We start from the raw sequence: 13,444 nt of genomic DNA on the forward strand, positions 1-13,444 counted from the left end.
CTTGCAAAAGTATCCATAACTTTTAAACTTTTCCACATTTTCTTAAATTACAACCACAAACTTCAAGGCTTCAACAGACTAGCGCAATGCAACGCATAACAAACTGGTGGAAGGAAAGTGATACTAATACAACATTTTTTGTACTACTAAACATCTGAAATAAAGCATCACATGCGTTTGGATCTCTGATTTGCATCTGAGTCAATACAGTCACAGCGATTGAATCGCCTTTTGCTGCAGCCACACTGCAGGTGTTTGGGGGGATTTGCGTCTTTTCTGATTAAGGATTTGCTCATTCCTCTTTTCAGAATCACTCAAACTCAATCAGATTGGATGTAAAATGTCTGTGAACGTCAATTTTCAGGTCTCAGCAAAGATGATCAATTGGCTTTAGGCCTAGACTTTGACTGGGCCTTTCTAAGTTTTACATCACAGAGTGATTGCATGTTTTAAACCTTCCATGTGAAACAGCCTCAGACATGAGGTTGCATGTGGCAAAGTTGAAAGAGTATGAATATTGTTGCAAGGTCCTGTTATGATCAGGCACTTTTCATAACTTTATTGTCCTTCACGGCATGAACAAGATCTTCTGTAGATAGTCCTCGGAGCACATGGCGCTGCATTTGCTTTTGATATAAAAGCCAAGCATGTTTTGTTCTCTTCGCATTTCATACCCAATCGATTCGCTTAGAGACAAGACGGAGGCCTTAATATCACAACAAAGCAGCAGATGCAAGTGAAGAAGAAACACACGGGCTGAGTGTGATCCCAGATCCCACACTCACCTTTGACCTGCTAGCTGCAACTTACCCTAACAATAGTGCGGTCTGTGGCGATCTGTGTAACAGCAGGTGAAATCAGAAGAGGTCAAGTCAGGCCTGTGGCTGCACGCCTCGACCACTTTGGATGTGTGCACCACAAAGCCACACTGATTTACAGTAAGTGAAACGTAACCCTTTCATGCATAGTGATCACTACAGTGGACAGCCGTCTAAAAGCCATTTTCTTGTGCGTCTTGTGGATTTTTATGTTATAAATGCACACAGTCCACTGAAGTGGACACTAATGCATCATAAAATACACCATCAACTTCTGGCCATCAGCTGCAAATGCAAGAAATTATTTTTGTTAAATCCAATATGGCTGACAGACAACAAAGCATGCTGACTGACCCGGTCCCTCCTTCTACTGTAGACGACTCTTGTAGGTAAAAAAGAAATTGTGACATCAGATAACCCCTAAAGATCAATACTGCTGATGTATTTTTCAAATAATAACTTTGTATTTGGAGAAAATTATAATTTATCACCGACATAAAATAAAATAAAATAAAAATCTTTTTTTACAACAACATTTTTTTTCCTACCTTCTTTTAATGCCTTAAGAAAATAACAAAAAAATTGGGAAAAAATCCTGACACAAAGGATCATAATTTGTGTCAGTGGAAACTCCACTGCGGTGCTTCTCAAAGTCGGGGCCTCAGAAAGTTGGAGGGAAGTTGAGAAAATAAAAAAGCAAAACTAAAAATGTTTTTAAATCACCACTATTTTAGATTTAAAAATTTTAATGTAATGTCTTTCAATCATTATCCTAAATTATAAGTTAAAATAATTTATTGAAATGTGATTTGCAGTGCTAATCTTTCTGATTGGCTGCCAGTCAAATGTATCGAGCCGCTTTGCTCCTGAAGCTAACTTAGCAAATGAGAAATGGAAAATGTCTGTCAAGCAAAAGATGCAAGTAGCTGTACAGGTCACTGCTGCAAAAACGTCTGTGGAAATTACATCAAATTTGATGTAATACATATAAAATATTACATATTTTCTTATAATCAATAGAATTGTGGTGAAATTTTATTACCAGGAAAATTTTCCACCACAACTCCTGGTCATGCACAAGAAACCTCATATTAGGAGATATGAGGCAGCATTTAAACAAATGTAATGACCAATATATAGTGAATTAAAGCAAGAAAAACATTCTAAAAGTTGATTTTTCTCCACATATTTTGTAGAATTGTCTGTGGACTTGCAAAAGGCGTCTCCAGCTAGAAGCCAACGCCGTTCGTGGGTACATGGCAAAGAAAAGTTTGGTAAGCTGTGCTCTAGTTAGCTTCTTCGGGAACAGAAAAATAGCTAAAGGGTTGGTAAAGACAGGGGTTGAACATTTTATAGACTTAGACTTGTTAGAAATAAACAGTCAAACCCTTTTTCTGATAATACAGTGCACTGCAAAATTATGCATAACCCATGAACCTTTTAACATTATGTCACATTACAACCACAAGCTTCTGTGTGTTAAGCAGAAGCTGATGGATGGATGGATGGATGGATGGATGGATGGATGGATGGATGGATGGATGGATGGATGGATGGATGGATGGATGGATGGATGGTATATCGACACAAATAAGGAAGTAAGTCAATGAAAAGTTTTCAAATTAAAAAGAAGTGTGCAGTGGTGCATTTGCAGACACCCTGTGAACCAGCTGCCTGTCAGACATAAACTAATTTACACAAAGTAAATTTCCACATGCATAAAACAATAAACAAACAATATTATTTAGACCAAGGAACACAGCAAACTGTTAAGTTATGAAAAAGTTTGGTTACAAAATAATATCTCAAGTTTCTAAGCAGCCAAGAGGCCAATTTTACCTCTGGAGGAGCTACAGAGATGCATGACTCAGACATAACTACAAATTTAACTGTTATTGGAAAAGTGGCAAAATAAGAGCCGATCTGATCTGAATCCAGATGGGAATATTTAGAAAGAAAACTGACTCCACAGTGACTAAACTGGAGATACTTTGTTAACCTTAATTCAACCAAAATTTCAGTTTATAGATCTGCAAAGTTGGAAGAAAAATTTTCCCCAAAAGAATCTGCAGATGCAACTGCAGTGAAAGGTTGTTCTACAAGCTATTGACGCAGGATGTGAAAACTGAAAGCATTTGGCTGCAATGAGATTTTTTCGGAGTATAAAGGTAAGGTAAGGAAAATATACATGTCTGCAACACTTTTCTGATTTTCATATGTAAAAAAAAAAAAAAAACGTGAAAATCATGGACTTGTTTCGTACCATCACATGAAATCTCATAGAAATAAATTTATGTTTGTGATTGTAATGTGACAAAAAGAGTTATGAATACTTATGCAACGCACTGAAATGAAGCACCAACCCGACAGAAAATGCAGCTATATTGTAATGAATCATGACTCAACCTGTAATACCAAAGTGTTTAAAAAAACAAAACAGGAACCTTTCATAAAAAGATTAAATAATCACACTAACGATAGCCAGACATTCACTCACGTCCACAATGAGGAAGTCCAGCCAGCACCAGTAGTTGGTGAAATATTTCTTGAAGCCATATGCTATCCACTTGAGGAACATTTCCAGGACGAAGATGTAGGAAAAGACTTTGTCGGCGTACTCCAACATCACTTTAATGACTTTCCTCCTCTCGATGTAGATGTCTTCAAACGCCTGCCGGAAAAGAAGACAACCGGCCAATCAGATCGCTGGAGCATGAAAACATTTCCAGCTGGTGCTAACCGCCGATCAGGACAGACTTTACCAGAGCCCCGCTGCTGAGCAGGATCATGAAGATGATGAAGGTCTCAAACCAGCTGTGTTCTACGATCTGGTAGCAGGTCTTCCTCAGCCTCCACCAGGCTTGGCCCAGGCCACGGCTGGTGTCGATGTCGCAGCACGAACAGTGCCTCAGACACACTGACGCAACATCGAAGACGGAGGTTAGACAAAAGTGGCTTTGAACAAAAATTTTCATTTGACTGATGCAGTGATTTCAAACATATTCAAACGTTCATGTAGCAAGAGGCTACCGTCATCGTTTAGTTCCCCCTCGGGTTTTGTTCAGACTGATAGTTTCCAATTACAACTTGTGGTTGATCTTTTGCTGAACCTGCACAAACACGGCTTAGGCCAAGAGTGTCAAACATAACGTCTGTCTGAATAGGTCAGGGTACCGGCAGGTTTCAGGACATCATACTTAAGACCTTTTAAATGCCACCTTGAATTAATCTTTAAGACCAAAAAAATATAGAAATATAAGGTATGGTTTGGGGCTCCTGCAGTATTACAGCATAGCATAAATTATGACATTTCTGAAGTTTGTTTGTGGCTCTGTGCGTCTTTGTGCATGTTTCTCTCTACAGCCATAGGGTCAAGCTTAAATGTATTTTTTGGATCAGACTGCAGGCTAGAAGTGAGGGAAGTGAGCCAGTGGCGAAAACAAACTGGCAATAAATTTGCACTTACCTATAATAGTCGCAAAAAAGCAGGGTATCTAGCTTTTTTGCTAGCTGGTTTACAACAGTATATTAGTAGCTTGATGGCGGTAGCCTCAACTGCCTCGAGTCACAAAACAAAGTGAAGATGTCCTTGAGTGATTCAAACTTTTGTGTGACAGAAAACTACATAAAAAGTCCTGCCAAGACAAAATTTAAGACCTGTGATCCACGCATTTATGTCCAACTTACATTTTTATGAATTTAAGACTTTTTAAGGCTTTAATTTTAGATGCATAAATTTAAGACTTTCTAAGGACAGGCAGACATCATGCAGATTGTGTATGCTTACTTGCTGCATTGTCTGTATCACAGAAATAGCATTCTTCATCAAGTTGTTTAGCTTTTTTAAGTCCCATTTTTTGATGCTGCTACCCCAACAGGTAATGGCAGAAGAGATGTCCACTATGGACTTACAGAAGATATACAGCAGCTAGCTGCAAACAGTGGAGAACCTAAGCTTCCTAAAGAGCACCGTCTGCTCCGTCCCTTATCTTAGACAGCTTTACTGTTGCATCTCCAGGGCAGGCCGTTCTCCAGGTGAACACCATAATGTTATTTCTAAATATGACAGTTCTTCGGAAAGTTGTATGAAGTTTACTCACAGTATGGGAAGCAATCCTCCGGCTCCATACTGTCATCGTCCAGTTCCGATAGGTCGTCTTCCTCCTCTCCAGGCTTCCTCATGTCCACGGTGCTGCCCTCCGAAAGGCTGATCTTCTCCTGGAGAAGAAGGTTAGCCAAAGTTACCGCACCGTTCTACGCAAAACGGTGCGGAAACCACAGTACCGGGATGCTGTTCAGAGTCAATTTTGATGAGATTTTCCTGTTTAGTAAGGGCAACATATTTCCAATGATTTTTTCAGGAAGGAGGTGCAGACTCAATCCAATAAAAAGGGTACGAAGAAGTTTAATCCAGGAATAATCACAGGACCTAGGGACCAGATTACCAGCATGACAATTTTTTTGGTTTTCTAACAGCGCAGAAACAACAGTGGTGTGACAACATCAAGACAAGCAACAACAATATCTCCAAAACTGAATTACTAACGTGTAAGACGTGTTTGTTTTTTGTTTTTTTTTACAACTAACCAATTACCAGCCGTATTCCTGTCAACGGTGCGTGCGTTTGACGCTCTACACAGGCAGAACTCCTTGTTTTGAACTGTGAGCAGCTGCTGATGCTCTGCTAAGCCGATGGAGGTTTGAAGGAGGGCGGTGTGATGTGGAGCGTAGACAGCAGGCTGTTCGGCTCAGCCTGGCCTCGTCTGGCTCTCCTCAGCTGTGGGAGCTTAATCTGTTCTACAAAGCCCGGCTTCACATCTGGCCCACTCCTGTCCGCCCGCCAGACAGACAGACAGAGAGAGAGGCAGGCAGACAGACAGATAACCTCCACCTCAACACACGCCTCACGCTCCGGATACCGCTTTCCAACACACTTTTAAGCTAGCTGGAAAGCGATGGCGGAATGAGGATGCAGGGCTTAACTTGTTAGATGTTTTTTTTAAAGGAATAAACAAAAACATATAATTACTGTGGGAATTACAGTTTTCTTAATAACTAAACTGTGGCCTGCGAGTCCATTCCACAAAGATGCAGCTTTTTTTTTTATTTGTGCAGCTAAGCTAACTGCTAAAGCTAGCTGGCTCACAGTGCAGAAAACCACACATTGCCCATGTAGCGACAAAACAATCTACAAACCTTTCTTCCAATGTTAGATTTTTGTGATGTAAAAAAAATTTGGTAATGATGAATCATAAAAAAACAAACATTTCCCCTTTAATGTCATTTATCTCCTGTTCAATTCAACTGGAAAACAAATAATTGCACTACTAATTAATAGTCATAGTTGTACTCAAAGTAGTTACAGTTCCGTGCAAACATATTTTTACAAAAAAAAATTAAATTTGTTATGCATTTGTATTCAGCCTCAAGGTTGTTTTTTTAAATCCCTGGTGTGTTTCTTGATCTACATGATTCTGTTTGTTCAAATATTTTTTAAGAAAATTTAAAGATCTTCAAAGAGCTAATTGAGTGACAGCTGAGGGCTATTGGTTCTACTTTAAATTTATTTATTGCATAAAATTGTGATAAAGCACAAAGTTTTTGACAAAACATAAAAAGCTAAAAGAGGATGATTGTACACATCTTTGCGTGTGAGTTCACCAACTTTGCTTTACACCGAGTGGTACACAGCCCTGTTAAAATTCCAGAAAAATTGTTCCACACCTTTAGAAAAAAATTGCTAAAAACAAACAATTCTTAAATGTGCCCATTCTTAAACTAAAGCAGCTTTCCAGGATCTCACCAGAACAATTTTGTACAACGAGACCCTTCTGATCCTTTGTAACCCCTCAGCAAACTATTGATTCAGATAAAAGAAGCAAAATGTGGGAAAATTGGGAAAATACACCAAAGGATATCTGGACTTATTTCAGTTCAGTCACAGTCAGTATAATTTCTGGCAGAAGTGAATGCAAGAAAATGAATTAGGAGAAGCTTCAACTAAGTTTTAGCTTTAAAGCGTGAAGACTAACAATTGTGTGAGGTGACAAAACGCTTGAGTGAAATTTTCTTCGGGTGCTCAGAGTTAAGATGAAAGCGGAGAGGATTCGCAGCAGGTTACAGGTTATGTTGTAGTTTGTTTAGCAGTTTGTAAGCGAGTCAGAAGCAACATTGTCGTAACATTGCAGGAGCCTTGTTGTGCAGAATAATGCAACGCAAAACACAAACAAAATCAAACACAAACAATAGATACTGTTCTATAGAATTCAAGCCAATTAGCAAAGGGAATCAGAGTTTTTTAAGTCCTATTTTCTTGAAAAATTATTTTTAGAACAAAATATAAAATGCCAGAGAATCTGAATTTACCGGCTTGTCCTCATCCTCTGACGACTCTGAATTTTCCTCCTCCAGAAACTCCACATCGGACTCTCCAGGAGCGATGGGAACCACGACGGTAAGGTTGGGGTTGGTCATGTAACTATCCTCTTCAGGCAGGATGTACTTTTCTCCGTAGCTTCCGATTATCCCCCCGTTGCTCTCTATGTGATTTCCGACCATCTGCTCAGCCTGACCGGCCTCTTTGGCCTTCTGCTTTTGACTCCTGAAGCCGTGGCTGAAGAGGTCAACGACGCTCCCGCAGAGCCACGACATGCCGGCGTGGATGCGGCCGATGGCGACTTGGATGTTGTTCAGGTCCCCGTCTTCTTCAGGAGCGGAGAGGTTGTCGGAGCTGAAGGAGCTGAGCAGCAGGGCAAGAAACAGATTCAGCACCTGGGGATGGAAAAACATGTTATTTTATACAAGGGTTAGACAAATTCTGTTAAGAATACAGATTTTCAATTAAAACCCCGTTCAAAAAGCATCGGTGCATCCTGAAGCTTTCCAAATTTGATCACTTTAAATCCGCAAACTTAGAGATATCTTGTGGGATTTTATGTGAAACACGAAGCTACTTACAACATCACTCTGAACAGAACATGACATATGTAAGCCTGTTGCAATAAATTGTGCAATTAATCAATTAATCGCACAGTAAGCAGAAAAACAGAGGTCCTCAAATCAAGGCTAAAAGCCGCTTGTTTAGAACGGCCTTTGATTAGTAGAAACTGAAATATTGATCAACATATTTGATTTTAATTATGGTATCTGACAGAATGTAATGTTTATTGCTTGTTTTATAGTTGATGCAGGTTTTATCCCAGTGTATCATCAGCCTGGCGGGCCACCAGGCTTTACTTGTGCCAGACTTAGCATTTCTTTTTATGTTTTGTAAGTCTTTTTAAAACGTTTTTTTCTGAAGACTTTCTAGTTGGTTTTCAGCTGTTAATCTTCCAATATTTTAATAACACATAATTATCAAGTGATATTTTCAAATTTCCTGTCAACTTTAAAACATTTTTAACTCAAAAACACGACAGACTGCTGGATTAGCGCCCAACCACCGGGCTTAGTGATTTTTCTGAAGGAAACCTTGTGATGTCTGCATGATGTTTTTATGGTGTAAAGCGCTTTGATCTGCCTTGCTGCTGAAATGCGCTACAGAAATAAACTTAACTTGATAAATTAAAATGAGCTCGATAATTTCCATTCTGATGCTTAGTATTTTTTGAAGGACAATTCTGTTTATAATCCACGTTATTCACGGTTTAATTTCCTTTTTTTAATAGTTGTTGGGTTTTATTTTGGATATTTGAAATATCTTCCAGTTCCAGTGACAAGTGTTCCTTATAAAATCAGAGTTTATTGGTTTTGGAGACTTGCCATTACATTATCAATACTTTGCTTGAAAAGCTCTCTCAAAACAACAAATGTTGTCGTTTATCACAATAACTCCCGGGAGAATTTATGGTTCAGGCAGTAGCACATGGCAGTGGCAGCATCATACTGAGGGGAGGCTTTTCTTGAGCAGAGACAGGGAAACTGGCTGTGGTTCATTGAACGATTGAATGGGGAATGAAAACTTGTCAGAAGCTGATAAGTAGAGCAAGAATGGAGTTATTGAGATTAAATCATATTCATATCTTCACTGTGCAATTGTGCTGTAAAAGCACAACGTGAAACAGGCTTTGCACATAAAGGAGTGAGTAAAAATAATACCGGACGTGTCTCACGTATTTGTCAACATCGCTAAATCCTGCTTGGTAGCTCAGGAGGTTATTCAACAATATATGATCACATATGGAATCAGCTGTTTCATCCCCCTTTTAAGTCAAGGCACAAAGGACACGACATAAAAGTAATCTGTCAGCTGGCTTGGTGTGTGTGGGCTGTATGCGCACGCACACACACACACACACACACACGCACACACACAAGAACAGGAAGTGTGTGTGCGTGTGTGTGACACGCACAGTTGGTAAGGATCATCTTTAGCTGCTGAGCCACACAGTTATGGGATGATTTGTGATAAACAGCCTCTTCTCGCCCCCCCAAAGCACCCTGGATTAACCTTTAGATAGTCTGCTTCCTCACGATTATCATCTACAGAAGGTTTCTGTGCAGTGAAATCCAATAAGAGAACAGTTTTAAGTGGATTTTTGACCTAGCATGGCAGCCGACAGGCACTAATGAGATCTGCACGTAAAACAATGCAACAGAAACCGCTACATGCCGACCGGCCGCTCTCTTGCTTTTCCACCAGCTAGAAGAAGCAGTAGCGCGTCTTAAATACAAGTCTGCCTCTTATGTGTGAGGTATTAAGAGTTTAATGTGACTGACTAAGATAAACCCTGATCATTTTTAATAAGAGAGAAAAAAAAGACACATAATCCAAGAGTTTTCCATTCCCTACCCAAAATATTTACAGTTTATCCCACAATTATTCACCCCCCTGGCAGATTTGAAGCAATATTTTAATGTTGCCAACATATTTCTTCTGATTGGAAGTAATATTAGTATTTTGTGGAGGCCCAGAAAGAGTCCTGACTTGAATCTGATAGAGAATCAGTGGAAGGAGTTGAAGATTAGGGTGATGACGCAGAGGCTTTCCAACCTCAAAGATTTGGAATTCATAACCAAAGATAAATAATAAAAATGGAAATGGAAACATCTAAAACTTAGTCAACTCTCAAAAGACAGGTTTAGTTGTAAGGTCACTTATTGCAGGGTATAAAAAAATAACATTGGTATTAAAATGTAAAATGTAGGATGCTAGTGAGAGCTCGTAAATTTGATCACATCACACCAACTCTTTACGAGCTTCACTGGCTTCCTGTAACTTATAGGATTCAGTATAAAATTGCACTTATCACCCATCACTGTCTACATGGAACCTCACCGGATTACCTGAAGGACCTCCTTACTTCACATTCAACTTCTAGACCCCTACGATCCCAATCCAGCAATCTTCTCCACCTTCCTCGATCAAGACTAAGGACTATGGGTGATCGAGCATTTGCTGTGGCTGCTCCTCGTCTTTGGAACTCTCTCCCGGACTATTTGAGAGCCCCGCAATCATTGTCCGATTTTAAAACTGGTTTGAAAACTTTCCTCTTTAGACAAGCCTTCTCCACTTTTATTTGACAGTCTTTTTTTTTATTGTTTTTGATTGTTGATTTTATGTTTTTAGATGAACCATGAAGCCCTTTGAGATTTTTATTAATGAAAAGTGCATTATAAATTAAATTTATTATTATTATTATAATTATTATAATTATAATTATTATTATTATTATTATTAAATAAAAACATTTCTAGTTAGCACTGGGAGAAGGTGGAAGAGATCGATTTTTTCACATATTGTCTGTCTGACACCAAACTGTCACAATATGGTGACAAATTCAACAAACACAAAAATCAGTATTTTTTATAAAACGTACCCGCTGCAGATTTAAGTTATATTTGATGTTTAAACTATTAAAACAATCAGACATAAGTGTTTCTAGAGGTAATCTCAAGTATTTACAGATTTGATCTAATTGTGGCTCCTAACCCGCCCAGGTCCACTGTACATGAAAGTACCATGCTTCCATCAAAGCGCTCTAGTATCACCTGAAATTCATAATCTATGGATGAAAGTCATCTTTCGCTTGAGAACAAACTCTAAAAATGTCTGCCATGGATTACTATCGACACGTCTGAGACGTCAGGATTAAAACCAGGAAATTGTGAGTTGAGAATAAATAAATAGACATTTTTATTTGTGTAATTGAATGTAACTAAATTGACTGAGGTGTTTTGCACCTAAATTGAAGAGTACAGTGTAGTTTTATGGTGAAATAAGGATTTAATGAAAAAAAAAAGGTGCGTCTCTTGGCTTCGTTGCCCTAAACTGATAATGTCAGACATGACGTAGGTGAACAAAATGGTTCAGTATGAAAAATGGACTTTCTTGGGAGTAGGACCCTTGAAACACTGTTTCAAGGAGAATTATCCTTTCTCCGTGCTGAGTTCTTGATGTATGAGGTTGAAGAAGAGTCAGTGAGTTGAATTTCATTACCAAAATACAGCTGGTCCATTTCTCATGCTACCTTTAGGGGCTAGCAGGACAAAATGGCATTAAACAAAACTTTGTCATTCTTTTTGTTAGCCTCTATCTAAGCTAGTGTGTCAGATGCGTTAACTTTAGCTTTGAGGACATTTCCTAACATGTCATTTCCTTTAGTTTTAGCTTTGCAACTAGCTAAAACAGAATTATTTACTCTCAACAGGTGTGAGACTATAGGTCAAAGTGAACAAAGTAATTGTTTGTGACTTACCACCAGGTTCCCTATGACCATGACCAACATGAACACCAGGATGCAGAGAGGCTGGCCGGCCACTTCCATGCAGTCCCACATGGTCTCGATCCACTCGCCGCACAACACCCGGAACACGATCAGGAAGGAGTGGAAGAAGTCCTTCATGTGCCAGCGGGGCAGCTGGCAGTCAAAGGCGATCTTACACACGCAGTCCTGGTAGTTCTTGCCAAACAGCTGCATGCCCACCACGGCGAAGATGAAAACAATGATGGCCAGCACCAGCGTCAGGTTCCCCAGGGCGCCCACAGAGTTCCCAATGATCTTGATGAGAGTGTTGAGAGTAGGCCAGGACTTTGCCAGCTTAAACACTCTTAGCTGATGGATAAAGAACAGATAAACATGTGTTTGTTTGTTTGTTATTATCTATCTGAACAATGCAAAGCGGAACAATGCAACACAATCCGAGAGCGGAAGGTTTCTTGTACCAGTCTGAAAGAGCGCAGGACAGACAGTCCCTCCACTGTGGAAAGGCCCAGCTCCATCAGACTGAGGCAGACGATGACGCCGTCGAAGATGTTCCAGCCCTGCTGGAAGTAGTAATATGGGTCCAGGGCAACGAGCTTCAACACCATCTCAGCTGTAAAGATCCCTGTGAAAACCTGGAAAGAATTTGCTCTATATTATATCAGCATTATAGTTCTTTAAAATACACAGAGGACATTGTTGGATTAGAAACCCTTTAATTCGTATCTACCTCTAAAAATACAACAGTTTCCTCATCAATTACTGCAAAATGTCTACTTTTTAGGCTTTAAGGCCCAATCAATCGTGCAATTTTAAAACGTTGCAACCCAAGAATTGCATACAATGAAAAAAAAGGGTTAAGTTACTGCCCTGAACAAAATAAACAGGAAAGGAACAGTTCTAAATTTCTAAAGTTATGAGGATCAATAACCCAGACCTCCATTTCCTGTGTAAACAAACATTGGCTTGTGTGTGCTCCATCCAAAAATAAAGACGTTTTAAAGTTTATAAAATAGCCAACTGTGACGTTAACAATGCTTGAGTCGTTTTAACAAATGATGGATGTTAGTCCCTCATTGATTATCCTTTGGCTTGTGTTTCTGGGTGTTGTGTAATACAAGTAATAAAATGGTTCTCAAGGTCACTTTTATCGTAATCACAATATTGCCACAAAATATCCTGATAAAACTCTTAATTTTACAGTAAAAAAAAAACACTGTGAAATTCTGGCAACCACAAAATACCTACTTTTACCTAAGTAGGTATTAGGTAAAATACTTACTTTACTTTACTGTAAAGTAGAGTCTTTTTTTTACAGTGGACATCACCCACCCCTACTTGAGGGGATAATAATAGTGTTATTAACTTTTACTATACAAATACACTAAATCTGCCCACCATTTCCTGATGAAACATTGCTTCTCACAAGGCAAATGTCTCAACAACAGGACCTTGGACCCATCATCCTAGAAGCTAAAAAAAACCCCATCCTTCTCGTCAATTGTTGAAATACAATATCAGTTTTGAAAACCATTTTCCTCTTCAGCCGGCTCGTATCTGCTAACCTGACAGCACTTGAGGGAAAGTGGGCTGAATGCAGGAAATGTTCCAGCTCCTATCACTGAAGAGTCTCTTACCAGGTTGCCCACTGACAGCATGGTGTTGAACTCATCAGTCATGGGGTAATGCTCCAGAGCCATGAACAGGGTGTTCAGCACAATGCATATGGTGATCCCCAGGTCCAGGAAAGGATCCATCACCATGAACTTCACACACTCCTTTAACTTCAGCCACCAGGGGCAGCAGTCCCATATCAAATACTTCTTGGCGAAGGCGTACCAGCAAGGGGGGCACTTCTGCCTTGATTCCTCCAGCTCTGCAAGAGAAACCCGAATCAGGTGGAAAAGTAAAAAAAATAAATAA

General features: G+C 39.4%; 1 protein-coding gene and 1 long non-coding RNA gene across 3 annotated transcripts in view; both read right to left on the bottom strand.

Annotated features, from left to right (window-relative positions):
• Nucleotides 1-2,539: 2,539 nt before the first annotated feature.
• The window catches only part of LOC106934650 (sodium channel protein type 4 subunit alpha-like), a 32,566-nt gene continuing 21,661 nt past the window's right edge, over nt 2,540-13,444 (bottom strand). For both annotated transcript variants that reach the window (XM_015014683.1, XM_015014684.1), the window contains 7 exons: nt 13,159-13,397; nt 11,983-12,156; nt 11,516-11,872; nt 7,185-7,589; nt 4,919-5,036; nt 3,581-3,735; nt 2,540-3,489 (listed from right to left, as the gene is read on the bottom strand). In XM_015014683.1, the coding sequence (XP_014870169.1) occupies nt 3,277-3,489; nt 3,581-3,735; nt 4,919-5,036; nt 7,185-7,589; nt 11,516-11,872; nt 11,983-12,156; nt 13,159-13,397 (1,661 nt within the window). In that variant the 3' untranslated portion in view covers nt 2,540-3,276. The remainder of the gene's footprint in view (nt 3,490-3,580; nt 3,736-4,918; nt 5,037-7,184; nt 7,590-11,515; nt 11,873-11,982; nt 12,157-13,158; nt 13,398-13,444) is intronic.
• LOC106934655 (uncharacterized) lies at nt 8,061-10,391 on the bottom strand. The gene is made up of 3 exons (XR_001421741.1): nt 10,242-10,391; nt 10,084-10,090; nt 8,061-8,074 (listed from the first exon to the last, which is right to left on the bottom strand). It is a non-coding gene; the product is annotated as an uncharacterized LOC106934655 (long non-coding RNA).

This window comes from Poecilia latipinna, unplaced genomic scaffold (genome assembly GCF_001443285.1).
Source record: "Poecilia latipinna isolate Pla-1442-1.1 unplaced genomic scaffold, P_latipinna-1.0 Scaffold1839, whole genome shotgun sequence".
NCBI classification, from domain to species: domain Eukaryota; kingdom Metazoa; phylum Chordata; class Actinopteri; order Cyprinodontiformes; family Poeciliidae; genus Poecilia; species Poecilia latipinna.